At 34.8% G+C, this 16,063-nt stretch overlaps 1 protein-coding gene across 8 annotated transcripts in view; it reads right to left on the bottom strand.

Moving 5' to 3' along the window:
* Positions 1-1,820: 1,820 nt before the first annotated feature.
* The window catches only part of ELOVL7 (ELOVL fatty acid elongase 7), a 92,491-nt gene continuing 78,248 nt past the window's right edge, over positions 1,821-16,063 (bottom strand). For all 8 annotated transcript variants that reach the window (XM_054684357.1, XM_009449122.3, XM_054684355.1 and 5 more), the window contains 3 exons: positions 14,245-14,350; positions 7,534-7,670; positions 1,821-4,859 (listed from right to left, as the gene is read on the bottom strand). In XM_054684357.1, the coding sequence (XP_054540332.1) occupies positions 4,650-4,859; positions 7,534-7,670; positions 14,245-14,350 (453 nt within the window). In that variant the 3' untranslated portion in view covers positions 1,821-4,649. The remainder of the gene's footprint in view (positions 4,860-7,533; positions 7,671-14,244; positions 14,351-16,063) is intronic.

Here is a 16,063-nt window from a genome sequence, read left to right as displayed (position 1 = left end):
GGGAAAGTCCTTTAGAAGGAAACAGACCTAGACTCTATTGTATTTGGTACCCAAGAAGGCATACAAAGACATCTTCTTCCCTGGTGGTATATGGTATATGCAGATTTTCTCTGTATCCCTGCCCTTCCCCAGAGTACTTAGCTACACGGCATGATGCTTTGGAATGACAGACAATAACTACAGTCTATTACACCCAACTGCTTCCTACAAGAAGGAAATACTGGAAAATGCTGGTGACAGGGAGCCTCGGGCTCCATGGAAGGGATTCTTTTCCAGAGGCTCTCATAACCAGGCTGATCATGTTACTCCTCAATCAAACATCTTCAGTGGGTCCTGGTGAACATTATTTTTTGTTTCATCAAAGGTAACTACTTAACTTTAGGATAATATATATTGCAAATCTGTAATACACTTTTCACTTGTCAACAGGTATGCCACTTTTGTTTTTATTAAAATTTGATGTAGGCCTGTCTTTTTAAACTGTACTGTAAACTTTTTAAGGGCAGGGACCACATCCAGTACATTTTAAAGTTTCTCATCACACTTAGATGCAGTAAGCACCCTCAATACTGACTGACTACCAGTGAAAATCATGTCAATTCTGTCATTTTGGTTCCTAACTTACATAACATCTATACAGAACATTATAATACATACATTGCTTTTTAAAAACTGGACAATTTCAAACATACACAAAAGTAGACAGAAGAGTATAACAAATTCCTATTAAGTGAACCCATTACCCAACTTTAACAATTATCAACACCCCCTTTTCTTTTTACTAGAGTATGTTAAAACGAAATCAGACAACCTATCATTTTACATATACATACTTCAGTGTATGTATCTCACATATAAGGACTTTAAAATATATACATCTGCAATACAGTAATAATATCTAATATTAATAGTTTGCCTTTTAAAATTTAGTTCATGTTCAGTTATATCTGATTGTTATAAGAATGTCCTTTTATGATTTGGTTTGTTCAAATCAGGATTCAAATGACATTTGGTTAGTATATCTTAAGTCTTTCATCTACAAAAGTTGCCTTCTCTGGTTTTCTTTTTTTTTTTTAATGTCATTTATTTATTGAAGAAACCAGGTCATTTGTTCTATGGAATTTCCTACATTTTGGACTTGGCTGATGGTATCCTTTTTGTGTCTTTTAACTCTTATATATTGTATTTCCTGTAACTAGTAGTTTAGATACAGAGGATTTATTAGATTCAAGTTCAAAAATTTTTTTGCCACGAATACCTCAGAGTATTATAGTGTATTATGAGACAAAACATCTGGTTGTCCCACTTTGAATGATATTAAGATTGATCACTGGGTTCAGTCATATCAGCACAAGCCATCCCCATCAACCTTTCATCTAATTGTTTTAGCAACCAGTGATCATTAGCTAGTCCCATTTATTAGAGACAGTGGGGATGGCAAAATATTCTTTTTTGTTAATTCTTTCCACTTAAAAAACCTTGCCTACTAACATATCACCAATTTTGAAATTCTGTACAACCTAAACACATAACTCAAATTCAAATTCCTTCATAGAGTCTTCCCTGTCTGCTAAGTGGCAGAACTGTCACTCATCTGGCACCTATCATCTACTGCCCTGTCACATAATTTCATCTGCCAGTTGGTAAGTTCCAAGAGATCCCAATTATGTTCTAGGTATCTTTGTATCCCAAAGATGAACACAGCACGTATACAAGAAATATGTAAAATAACTTTGATTGGTGAGTATTCAAATTAAAAGTCACCAACCCATGCAAATATATGCAGCTAGATTCCAAAATGAAAAATATACACACGTATACATGCGATACCACAAATTTATTATAATACACAGGGAAAAACAAACTCAAACTTTGACAACATCCACAGAATGTTCCAGTCTTTAAAAAGTTAACAGAAATAAAGGGTAATGGAGAGAATATAATCTCATAATTTTATAATTAAGGCTGTAAATGGCAAAGTCCCATAGATATTTAAAAATCTATATTTGTATTTATTTATAATATAGATATAGGCCCTCAAGGATTCATAGAGATTTATGTAATAAACTAGATTTTGGAACTATTTATTTTGTTGTTGTTGTTGCTTGTTAGGTAAGCAAACCCAAACAAATTAAGTCCTGAAAAGTGGGATGAAATCCCAAAGGAACTCTATGTGACCACACAGAACTCTTTTAATAAATATGGCCCATACAAATTCCATATCCAGTGAAAATCATTTTGATCCACAATCATGTTGATGTTTCTATGGAGGATACTTCTAGCAGCTGTGATTTCTTTTGTAGCATTCTGGCTCTCCACTTCTATTCATATAATTGAGTATGTGTTTTATTACATGTTAGCTTATAGGCAAGTTAAACATTTTAAAGACTACAGGGAGGTTAGGAGAGGTTGTATGATGAAGGTCGGAAAGTATGCAAGAAATAAACTCTCCTGTTTCATCTCTTTTATTTTTGCCTCATTTTGGTCTCTATACTAGTTGGGTTCTTTGGAAATGGTGTGATTTCTAACAGCACCCTAGCATACCTTCTCATTTTAGCACAGGTTAGATATGAAGAGCCAAACCTGGAAAACAGTTAAGGAGTCCTGAGACCTTTCCAGTGGAATAAATTAGAGCAGCAGTTTCATTTAGCTGTGCTCTTTTGTCCTTCATTCTTTATATTCTAAAAATATAAAATTATGGCCGGGCGCAGTGGCTCACCCCTGTAATCCCAGAACTTTGGGAGGCCGAGGTGGGAGGATCACCTGAGGTCAGGAGTTCGAGACCAGCCTGGCCAACCCTGTCTCTACTAAAAATACAAAAATTAGCTGGGCATGGTGGCGGGCGCCTGTAATCCCAGCTACTTGGGAGGCTGAGACAGGAGAATCACTTGAAGCTGGGAGGCAGAGGTTGCAGTGAGCCGAGATTGTGCCATTGCACTCTAGCCTGGGCAACAAGAGTAAAACTCTGCTTCAGAAAAAATAATAATAAATTATATATATATGTAATTACTCCCATTTATCAACCTTTACCTTCTCATGCTGTAATCAAGTAAAATCACAAAAGATCACTTAAAGGCAAATAACCTTATGAATCTGGTAAGTGTAAACATAAAAATACTTATTGTACACAGAGTACAATAAGCATCTCTGTGTGTTCAAAATTAACTGGGGCTTTAAGTACTAATTGTTTAAAGTCCTACAAACATAAACAGTGCTTCAAAATTGAGTATAAATAAAAGAAGGAAAAAAATAGGGAAAAATTCACAAATGTCCAAATATTATTTCATGGACAAAACTCTACTGACTAATAGTTTTGATTCTCTGACAAGAAAATGTAAAAATAACAGAAAGAAAGTAGCAATTTTAAAGAAACAAAGCCTATGCCAAACGAATTTCAGTCCTTCATTACATGGTTTATAGGTCTGGAAACAGAAATCCAGGTTGTTAATTAATTCATAATTCCAGAAAATACTTTATTGTTCAGTGTATCTATAACATTAATTATATAATCTATTACTATTATGTAGTCTGTCTGTCTCTCTCTCAAAGTAGAACGGCCCTTGCTTACATAATCAATTTTCCCCTGGATATTCTCTGTGCCACAATTTGCCTCTAGTTGCTTCACAGCCACTCTAACTCATATCTGGAAACTGTGTACAATGGGTAATATTATTTATGATTTAAGGGTAGTACCTGTAGTGTGCTAATAATATGAACATTTAAGTATCTAACCTATATATTTCACCAAGATAATAATTTAAACCATGACAATGTAAGAAAGTGATGTGATACTATAACAGACAACAGGTTTTTCCCACTGAACTGCACAATACTTTTTTCATTGACAAATTCACCTCTTTCCAGAGATATACAAAGTTAATTGTAAAACAGTAATAGCAAAGTATTCATTAATCCATTAAAACAAATCACCTTTTGAAAATAATCAACTGAATGAAACTTGGTATCAAGTGCATCAGTGTACTAACCCAAAGGATTGCTACTTTGAAACAGTTTGTACAACAAATGGGTTGTGAGGAAGTCTTATCAGCAAAACTGGTGATGGCTACTGAAAAGATCCATTGAAAATTATCATTAATGATTTTAAATGACAAGTTATCAAAAACTCACTCAATTTTCACCTGTGCTAGCTTGCTAAAATGGGAGTTAACTCTAGAGCAAATATAGTATCTTCTGAATACAGTCAATAAATGACAAAGCCAGGGCCTACAGTTGGTTTCTAGACTTTCCAGACCCAGCAGTAGGAATCTATTGTATCACATGGATCTCTGTCTGTGCTCAAAATACCTAATGATATTTTTCATCTTTATTGGACTTCTTTGAAGAGTACTGTATTGCTTCATATCTTTTTTTCACTGCAACAAAATGTTTTAAACAAAACCTTTGGATTAGGTTTAAAAGCAGCTAAAAAAACAAAAACAAAAAAAAATTCTGGCTGCTGTAGGCTCTAATTATCAGAAGACTGTTATCTGGAAGCTTCGGGCTCTCAAATATCAGACATCCCAATAACTTACCATAAAAATACAAGCTCTTAGTTTTGAAAAATATACAAAATGCACTGCATAGGTAAATATCTCTTGATTGTCAAGGAAGACAATGTATCAGTTTCGATCATAGACTTATGTTGGGCTTCAATTATCTTTGTTTTTGCAAGTTCCATTTTTCACAGTTTTGGGCAACCTCTGACCTTTGGTGTAAGCACGGTACCAAAAATGGAGAAAGAGCAGCAGAAACATGAAACTGTAACTCATAATGATGCACGCAAAGACTGGAAACTGATACTTGCAATCCTCCATGAAAAAGAACTGGCTTATGTGGATGGCGACAATAACAAACTGGACCTAAGAAATGAAAACGTGAAAAAAAGTTATTCAGATATGAAGAGTTAACAATTCTTTACCTACCTATGTTTATGCACTCCCAAAGTGCAGGGAGTGCACTACTGGGCAGAGAAGTCCATCTTTAAATCTAGCCTCCCTGAGAGTGATAATGGGTGGTATAATGTCAAAAGCCAGTTGGAAGTATGGATCCACTATTCAGAACCACAAAATTGCACAACCACAGGGTCTATATTTAAATGTTCCCTGGAGCTGTGCAGTGCAGCAACCTTTTTACTACTCAGAGAATCAACAGAGCAGGTTTTCTCTATAAGTCTCTGACTTGAGTCCTTGACTATGATGAAATGACCATGCACTACATGTGGCCTATTTTTTCAGGATGATTTCAATTTCAAATATTCTGTCCGGTTATTGGACCAGATATTTTTATTTTTGGAAAATAATAACATTTTACTTAGAGCCCCTGGAATTTTTTAGTAGTTAAAGCATCTCGGAGTCCTTATACCTGCCACTTGTCCTCCACTGTCACAGATAAAAATGTGTCTAGGCCAGACACGGTGGCTCACGCCTGTAATCCCAGCACTTTGGAGCCTGAGGCAGGTGGATCACGAGGTTAGGAGTTCGAGACCAGCCTGGTCAAGATAGTGAAACCCCATCTCTACTAAAAATACAAAAATTAGCCGGGCGCAGTGGTACGCGCCTGTAGTCCCAGCTACTCAGGAGGCTGAGGCAGGAGAATCGCTTGAACCTGGGAGGCGGAGGTTGCAGTGAGCCGAGATCGTGCCACTGCACTCTAGCTTGGGTGACAGAGCGAGATTCCATCTCAAAAGAAAAAAGTGTCTGAACTGCCAACTGAGGCAGAGAATCTACGAGGTGTGAGAGAGAACTGGTGGCCCTTCTAGTAGTGCTCAAGGGCTCTGTGGGGCAGAACATCTTACACAGTCCCATGAGGGACCTTTTCTAGGCTAATATTCAGATTTTCTGGTTATCATGTTCTCCCTGATTAAAAAGCAATATGTGTTCTGTGGAAATTTTAGAAAAGTAAAACTCTATAAAGAAATAGACAACAATTACTCACAATCTGTCTAGTTATAATCATGGTTAAGATTTTCATATAGTTTATTTTATTATCATTTTATCCTTGTCATCATCAACTTTCCTTGCATTATCTTAATGTATATTTATGACATTCCGACAACATAGCCACTTATTCCTCTCATTTTCCAAAAGAGAAAACAAAACTTTAGGAAGGCTAAACGATATCCTCAACATTCTATGCATGTGTATGTTTGTGTATAATAGACATATTTGAGAATATAATGAAAAAATGTCCATCCTATTTTTTCTACATCAATATTTTTTCACGTTATTAAAAAGTTTGTACATTTAAGAGTATGCTGAGAAAAAAAAGCCTAAATACAAAATACAAAATTATATATGCAATATTATACAAAAAATGTAAAAGGTGTACACATATGCCTGAGAGAAAAACTGGATGAAAACCAAATAAAAATATCAGTGATTATCCCTAGGTGGCAGAATTACATGTATTTTTTTCTCTTTGCTTAATTAGGTGTTCTCACATATTTGCAATGAGCATATACTACTTTGAGAAAATAATATTTTTTAAAGAAGCAATGGTGAGTAATTTTCATGACTTCATAGTATTTCAAAGTATGAATTAAAATAATATATTTTACCATATCCTTATGATTGATCATTTAGTTTGCTGCCAATTTCAAATCCAACAAATAACTCTGTAAGGAAATACTCTGATCTTGATTTAGGATCCTTACCCATTAAAATATCAATCTCTCACCTGGAAGAACACATTATATGAATGTGCCAAATTTCATGTAGGAAGTTACAGGATTTTAATAAAAAATTAATCTTCACCACGCCATCTAAACCAAATTCATACTTTCTCATTGGTGTTACTGGCAGAATATGACATCAATTTATTATAGACTGCAAATGTGGAAATACAAGGATGGCCGAATTCTCCTTTTAATAGACACCAATAAAATGTAAAGCAAATCATCATCTCAAACCCATAATGAGTCTCCAAAAAAATTAAATATCATATATTTTGAGAATTAATGCTTAGAATGCATTATTAGGTCCAAACTGAGTGCCTCTGGCTCTTTCAAACATTGCTTATATAAGGGCAGTATTCAAATTTAGGTAATACATATATGTTGGTCTAACCCTCTACATTTTTAATTCTCACAGTGCTTTTTATTGACTGGAGGAAAGATGGACTTATAAATGTTGGGACTATATAGGTAAGCACACAGGAAGGCTCATCGTTCCCTCAAAGTTGCATTCCCTCAAGGTCATTTAGATCTAATGGAATTTCTAATTTCTAATAGGTATTATGCCTATTGAGGGTCACATAACTTTGGAGTTATCTTAATCACAAATCTATTTATTCTTGTATAAATGCATAATATAAAGATGGCACAAAAATACACATGCTTGTTTAACTGTCTGAGCCTCTTGGTTACCAAAGTTCATCTAACATATTAAGAACCATGATGGCATATCATGTAGGGGCCAGACGCTCTACCCCTATTGTTTTGTCTTTCTTCTTTATTTAACCAGTATCCTAATTCACAGTGAAAACAAGTGACTCTAGCTGCTTCATATATGGTTTTAAAGACAATTAATTACTCACAAGCTGTAATGATGTCAAATATTTTTTCCACCACAAATACTTCTGGTAGGCTGGCCCCAACGCAGAAAGTCCATAGTAGGAATACATGACTACATGTACAGCTGTATTTAGAAGGGCATGGAATGTTCCCAAACCACCTGGAAAATAAAATTATTGTAACATGGTGCCATTGTTCCTTAAAATGAACCACATTTTCATCTGAACTGAGATTTTTGTATAATTATTTCTTGACTTTTGGAAAAAAATATATAAAATATCAATCCTGTTAAACAACTATCAAATTAGAGGGGGCTGGATAGTATATTTAGTAAAATATAAGATACGAACCTGAGAAAGTAAATTAGCGTATCTTTATTTTGTTATATCTTAGCTTAAGGTGGTCTTATGATTTGAATTTACTTACACTTAGTTGAGTTACCTTTTAAATATAATATGTTGCTAAATAATAGTAATAATGTTCATATTGTAGTGAGGGTTAACATATAAAAAGTATACAAAGTACATTAATCTTAACTTGATGATTTTTCATGTATGTATACACCCATGTCACTACCAAGATCAAGACACAGAACATTTCCAACACCACATAAGATTCCCATGTGCTCCTTCCAAGAATATACCCCTCCCAAGGTAGCTTTACTCTAACTTCTTATTACCAACTATTACTTTTGTCTGCTATTAAACTTCACATAAATGGAATTACACAGGATGTACTCTTTTGTACCTGGTACATATATTGGTAGTTTGTGTTTTTACTACTGTGTTTATACCATATAAACGCATCACAAATTACCCATTCTCCTATTGACAGACATGTGGGTTGCTTCCAATTTGGGCTATTCTGAATAAAGCTGCTAAGAATATTTTTGTATATGTCATTGTGTGCAATCAAATTTACTTTTCCTACTCTCAATAATCTTCATTAAATAATTTTGGCAGTAAAACCACTGGCTTTCACTAGCAAACTGCTGAATTTAATTAATTATTGTTTTCCCAAATCTACTAACTGTGAAACCATCCTTATTTACGGCTTCCAATTGATTATGCCTTCCTATTTTGGTTTTCCTCTTCTCATTTCGCCACATTTCCTACCGATCGCCTTCAATTGAGAATAGAAGCAAAGAACATGTGGGAATGTAAGAAAAAATCATTTCAATTGTCTTTAGCTGGACCAGTAATACAGCAGAAGGGGAAACGGTGTTTAGCTGATAGTGTGGCGGGAGGAACACCCTCCCTGGGGTCCATTTCCTAAGATGACAATCTGGAAGAATATGTGTTCTTTATGTATAGCCTGACTCAGCTTAGTAATGTTGACCTGGAATTTACATTTTTCTCTAAAACATTCTATTTTCTTAATTCCAGTATTCTTTAATTCTAGAAATAAAGCAAACCCTCATCAATTTAGATTATGGTAGAAGAACTGAATTCATAAATACTATGAATTACAGAAAGTTTAAAGGAAAATACAAATTCATCACTTCTAATTATAATCTGGAGAAAATCTAATAAAACTGTTACACAGTAGAAATTGCTTTTAAATAATTATTCCTAATTGCAGCAATTCTAGATATTTCTAGATACTAGCACTGCTGAAGTACTCTGTTAAAATAACCTGTTTTAAATAATTACTTTTAAGCAGTTAAGTATTCTCCCAAAGCCTTATTTATGCTATACTGTTCTACATAAACTTTCTCCTCCTGACAAGAGAAAGCCATATTTTAGCTAATCCCTCAATTACCATAAATTTCAAGTCAGAAGGAACTGAATTAATTAAGCTTATTAACAACTTTCCAGCTTGTATTATTTATATTTGGAATGGTCTTCTTTCCCAAAGGAAATTTGAATAAACACATTATTGTGGTATAAGAACACCTTTTCTAGGTTAATTTAAAAATAGAATAGTTGTCTACTTCTGATAGTTTAGGAGTCAAGGTGCTTAAAAGGAGGATAAGCCAAATACCTCTCAAATTCATTTGTGTTTCATAATAATATACACATAGGACATCTATTTCACCTTTGATATGGAACTATGTCAGAGCTTTTCTAACTAAGACACCTCTCCTATTATTTAATAGAGGCGTGCCTATTTTTTTTTTAAATTTGTCTAAAGTTTTTTTTATTTATTATTATTATACTTTAAGTTTTAGGGTACATGTGCACAATGTGCAGGTTAGTTACATATGTATACATGTGCCACGCTGGTGTGCTGCACCCATTAACTCGTCATTTAACATTAGGTATATCTCCTAATGCTATCCCTCCCCCGTCCCCCAACCCCACAGCAGTCCCCAGAGTGTGATGTTCCCCCTCCTGTGTCCATGTGTTCTCATTGTTCAATTCCCACCTATGAGTGAGAATATGAGGTGTTTGGTTTTTTGTTCTTGCAATAGTTTACTGAGAATGATGATTTCCAATTTCATCCATGTCCCTACAAAGGACATGAACTCATCAATTTTTATGGCTGCATAGTATTCCATGGTATATATGTGCCACATTTTCTTAATCCAGTCTATCATTGTTGGACATTTGGGTTGGTTCCAAGTCTTTGTTATTGTGAATAGTGCCGCAATAAACATACGTGTGCATGTGTCTTTATAGCAGCATGATTTATAGTCCTTTGGGTATATACCCAGTAATGGGATGGCTGGGTCAAATGGTATTTCTAGTTCTAGATCCCTGAGGAATCACCACACTGACTTCCACAGTGGTTGAACTAGTTTACAGTCCCACCAACAGTGTAAAAGTGTTCCTATTTCTCCACATCCTCTCCAGCACCTGTTGTTTCCTGACCTTTTAATGATTGCCATTCTAACTGGTGTGAGACAGTATCTCATTGTGGTTTTGATTTGCATTTCTCTGATGGCCAGTGATGGTGAGCATTTTTTCATGTGTTTTTTGGCTGCATAAATGTCTTCTTTTGAGAAGTGTCTGTTCATGTCCTTCGCCCACTTTTTGATAGGGTTGTTTGTTTTCTTCTTGTAAATTTGTTTGAGTTCATTGTAGATTCTGGATATTCGCCCTTTGTCAGATGGGTAGGTTGTGAATATTTTCTCCCATTTTGTAGGTCGCCTGTTCACTCTGATGGTAGTTTCTTTTGCTGTGCAGAAGCTCTTTAGTTTAATTAGATCCCATTTGTCAATTTTGGCTTTTGTTGCCATTGCTTTTGGTGTTGTAGACATGAAGTCCTTGCCCATGCCTATGTCCTGAATGGTAATGCTTAGGTTTTCTTCTAGGGTTTTTATGGTTTTAGATCTAATGTTTAAGTCTTTAATCCATCTTGAATTAATTTTTGTATCAGGTGTAAGGAAGGGATCCAGTTTCAGGAGTGCCTATTTTCTATTTGGATATTTTCACCATTAAATATCCTAAAATGAGGATCTTAGTTAGACACAGGGATTTAACAAAGCACTAGTGTAGCCAAGAGTGTTTAGTAAGGTTTACTGATCAAAATAAGCTATCAAATAAAAGTAACATGTTTACTTTCTCTAGTTATGATTATTTTCTGACAAGCTATTTTAATGTTTATTTACAAAACAACCATATTTTAATTAATAATGTTTTTGTATCTTCTTTGGAAGGCTTTCCTAACAAAATATTTTCTAAGCCTGTTTTCTTCTTTATGATAATGGGTCTGTAAACAAACATCTCAGAATGAATTACGATTAGTACCATCACATTTTACTCCTTTGGAAAAAACAAAGGAATCACCTGGGTAATTATCACAATTCTCCATATCTCTGGAAGGGGATATATGCATAATTAATGTAAAAACCTACCACAGAAATATCTTCATCCTATTCAAAAGAATAGCTGGATTGCTATTACCCCATTGAGGAGTACAACAGAAAAATAGGAAATTAAATACTAGATAGAGATCAGCTGTGCTCAAGTTTTTGCAAAAATCAGTTTGGAATGGACAGTTTCATTCTAGGAATGGACCTCAGTGCCAAACAACATTTCTGGGAACAGCTTTTGTTGCTGTGCTTGTCACTGAAATAGGTATCAGGTCTGCTGAATAAACCTCTATTATTTACTCTATCAAAGTAACTCTTTTGTCAGACATATTTCTTAGGTTTGGGGGGAATATTGGAGATTGTGACGGGTATTGAAATATACCATATGAAAAATGCCAGTGTGAGTGGCAGACAGTTTTTTCATAAAAGGTATATAAGCTGATCGTAGCGGAATTGGGGGTATGCTGTTTGAATTCATAAAAATAGGGAGGTTAGGAGGACAGTTTTAATAGTAAAATATATCGTATAGAGTTCTGGTGAATAAATAGTGCATAGTGCTCCTAGAAAAATTGTAGCAGTTAGGGCATTTATTATACTAATGTTTATATACTCAGCTATAAAGAAGAGGGCAAATGGGCCTGCGGCATATTCGATATTGAAGCCTGAGACTAATTCTGATTCTCCTTCTGTAAGATCGAAGGGGGCTCGGTTAGTTTCTGCTAGTGTGGAGATAAATCATATTATGGCTAGGGGTCATGACGGTAGGAGTAGTCAGTGTTTACTAGAATTCCACATGTAAGACCGAACAGAAGTGCCAATGCATGGAACATATGAGAGAGAAGAAAACTATCTTCTACTATTTTCATTTTGTAAAGAAGAAGAAGGATTAAGGTGTGGACAAGAAACCCGTTATAAAGTGACTGATGTCCATAAACATAGTACCACTTAAAAACTGAGGTATGTCGCTTGAACCTGGGAGGCGGAGGTTGCAGTGAGCCGAGATCACACCACTGCACTCCACCCTGGGCAACAAGAGTGAAACTCTGCCTCAAAAAAAAAAAAAAAAAAAAAAATTGAAGTATATCATATTTAAATTCTCATTATTGAAAGCACTGCTTGCTTTTGAAATGGAAACTATACTATCAATGAACTCAAACATAGAACTTAGAAAAATGCTCAATTGTATTCATTAAATAAAATTTATTTCTCCCATTCTTGAACTGTCAGATATTCAATATTTAAAAATTAGAAAATATAGAGAAAGGGACGGAAATAAAGAGGGAGAAAAAAACCACTTTTTGTTTCAATATCTCCAAACCACCTCTGTTTATATTTTGGGATATTGCCTTCCAATCTTTCTTCTATTCACATTTAGTTTTCAGTGTGTATCCTGGCCTCATGGGAGAAATCAGAATAAATAAATTATAAGGATGTGAAAGCACCTTTTCTAGCATACTTTAAAAATAGAATAGTCATCTATTTCTGATAATTTAGGAGTCAAGATGCTTAACAAAGAAGATGAGCTTTGTTAAATCCTTGTGTATAGGATCCTCATTTTAGGACATTTAATACATCTGAATATCATTTTTGTTTCACAGTCATATAGACGCAAGTAATAATAACCACTCTATTAGTGAGTGTTTAGGTATTTTCCAGTTTTTCACAAACACCAATAAGTGTCAATGTATATCACTGTAGAAAGAATGGGAAGGGACAATATGCATATAAGGGGAAATAGAAACACAGAAAGTAAGGATAAGTAAAATAATGGAGATTAATATAGTTACTGTTGATTTGACAAATGGACACCACTGAGACTATCTTGTTTTAATGTAAATGAAAGGTTTATACTAACAAACCTCATAAGAAAAAGCAGCTACATTTACTTAAAAACATTCTTCACTAATAAATGCCAATTCTGAGTAAGGAGGTACTTTACATCCTGGAAAATCCGATGCCCATAAGCCATGGTAGCGACAGCTGTTTACTCATGATTCACAGCCCCTGTGGCTCCTCTGAGTTCTGGCATCCCCTTCCTGACACGGGCTTATCCATGTCCTCCCATGCTCTGAGACATGTAGATATTTTTCCTCCATGTTTAGAGAGTCTAGAACTCAAACAAGAGTTCCTCAATTGTGGTTCCCCCTTTCTTTTAGTCTAGCAGAGTTAGAAAGGCCAATAGAGGCAAGCTATTCACAGAAATGTTATCAGCTATAGGTCTATTTGAAGACTTTTAAAATTTAAGAAACTGGAACAAATAAATCCCCCCAACCAAATTTTCCTAAGGTAAGAATATATCCTTGGGGATATCACCTATTTAAAACTGTATAATAGGATAAAATTATTTCTGGTTTCTCCAATTCTTGATGTTCAGAAGCCTAAAACAAAAAAGAAACGACCTGTTTTCCAAACTTTCAATTTAAACTATTTTGGACCTTAAAAACAGTATCAACACATTCTTTAATATGGTAGGATGCTTTAGGAAGTTGGGGTAACCACAATTTGACACATCTTTAAAGAGCTATTAGGGGTTAGAGTGTGTGTCAGCTATTAGAAATTTGAAGGCAAATAAGACATAGAATTTGAGATAAACATTCTAACTTCCTGGGAACATACAGGAAATTGTTCTCTATACTCCTATAAAGCCAAAGTTTTTACCATTTGATTTATTTATTATTTATTTATTTAAAGATATTTAATAAACTTCTCTGGGAAAAGAATAAAATACAAACAAAACAACTAAAGAATATGTGTAGAAGGCTGTGCCCAGAAGTTATGTATATCTAAAGAGTGGGGTAAACCTAGTTATTATGAGTCTTATGTTTATTTTTCAAGTAATAATTAATGAAATAAGTATAAACAAAGTGACTCTTTGATTTTTTTGAGTTTCTTATAAATCATATTTTAGAAAAATATTTTCTTTTTAGCATATAGAAATGTTGTTTATAACACATGATCCCAAATTTCCCTTGTCTACCTGCAGCAAATTTGACTCCAAACCACCAGGTCCACGGCATGATGGTATGATGGAATACATGAAGGAAAGTCACTTGGCTATTTTTCTTGCGCAGAACAAAAAAGATCTGAAATAATTTAAAGAATATCAAGTTCACAGAAAATCATTTGATAGTGTATTGAGTATTACAAAAAATATTGGCAAAGTGCAAAGTATTTCATATCATAATTTCCTCTAAAAGTGTTGCCTTATAGAATGCTTACAGAAGCAGCTAATTCCCCAAGGGGCAGCTCAAATCTAATTATTATGAAGTAACTTAGGTACGACGCCTATACATGGAAACACCAATAAAAAGGCAAAAAGAAACTTTATGTAGATTTAAAAATCAAAGATATAAAGTAAGGAATATGGCCAAAATTATTGAAAGAAATTGTATTGATAAAAAAAAAATTTCCCTGGATTTTGAAGTGTATGGGAAAGCAGAAGACTTATGATTGAAATATTCTACATTGCTTTCTAATACATCTTACTGATATGGATAAGGGATTAGGCAAACGAAGAGGACTTGCAACAAATCAAAAGTTAGGAAATTATTATTAAAGAAAAATGAAGGGAGAAAAAGTTGAAAAGTTAATTTGAGAAATATGAGGGGAAAGAAAGCAAAACTGCATAGAAAAAAATGAGAAGGCGAAGGAAGGTAACACTCAGAGTGAACGTTATCCAGTGGTTTGTAAAAACCCTGTCAACAAAATGGTAGAATTTGGGAGAGGGGGAAATTTTCAAAAAATATTCCAAAGTGAAATTAAGAATACGAGTGTTAAGATTTTTAAATACAAGACTAAACAGAATAGCACAAAGAAAAGTATTAAGAGGAGTATTTGAGCAATGTAGTTTAGGGAAGGACACAGAAGCAGTGCAGTTTCCTTACGGAAGCTGGAACTGAGAACATGCAAAGCAACTGAGAATATGGAAATTTTGCACATTTCCAAGTGCAAAATGCGTTTGCTTATGCACATGGAAGAAGGCTGAGTGGTGCAACAGAAAAAGCCATACACTAACACTCTGGGTCCTAGTCCCACTTAGTAGCAGCATTCCTCTGGGTAAGTCATTTAACTCCTTGGCTTCAATTTCTCAGAGTGAAGGTTCTGGACTAATGCTTCTCAACCCTGGATGCATATTACAATATCCAAGAAGCTTTTTAAAATAGCTATGCTTGGTCTCTGTTCCAGACCATATGGCACCAAATCTCTGGAGGTAGGGCTTGTTTTTGTCGTCGTTGTTTTCCCTAATGCAATTAATTCTATTGCACAATGTGGGCTGGAACCACCAGAATACAGGCTCTCAAAACATGGTCCCTGGACCAATAAGTATTAGCATCATCTGAGAACTTGTTAGAAATGCAAATTTTGAGCCCCATCCAAGTCCTAGTGAATCAGAAACTCTGGGGGTGGGGGTCGAGGCAGCTGTGTTTTAACAAGTCTCAGGTGATTCTAAACGCATGTTAAAGTTCAAGAACCACTGGATTGTATGTTCACACAAGTCCTTTCCAATTCTAACATTATGTGATTAGTCATTTCAAAAGGTGAAGCATATTGAGATTTCCTACAAGAAATATCATGGTATGCATTCCAAAGAAAACACACTTTTCAGTCTGAGCCAAAACTAGCTCCAAATAACTAAGATACACTTGCTGCAAAGATACAACAAATATTCAGCTTTCCTAAGCTCCTCTGGAAACAAAGGTTCATGGCTTTCTCCTCTAAATCACAGACCCTAATTTGTGACACGTGCTTCTCCCAAGACCCGGTCATCCAAGTTCAGAGGCGATCCTCACTAGGAT

Source organism: Pan troglodytes, chromosome 4, assembly GCF_028858775.2.
Source record: "Pan troglodytes isolate AG18354 chromosome 4, NHGRI_mPanTro3-v2.0_pri, whole genome shotgun sequence".
NCBI lineage: Eukaryota > Metazoa > Chordata > Mammalia > Primates > Hominidae > Pan > Pan troglodytes.
The sequence above is the reverse complement of the archived record's forward strand: the minus strand, read 5'-3'. Positions and strand labels throughout refer to the sequence as shown.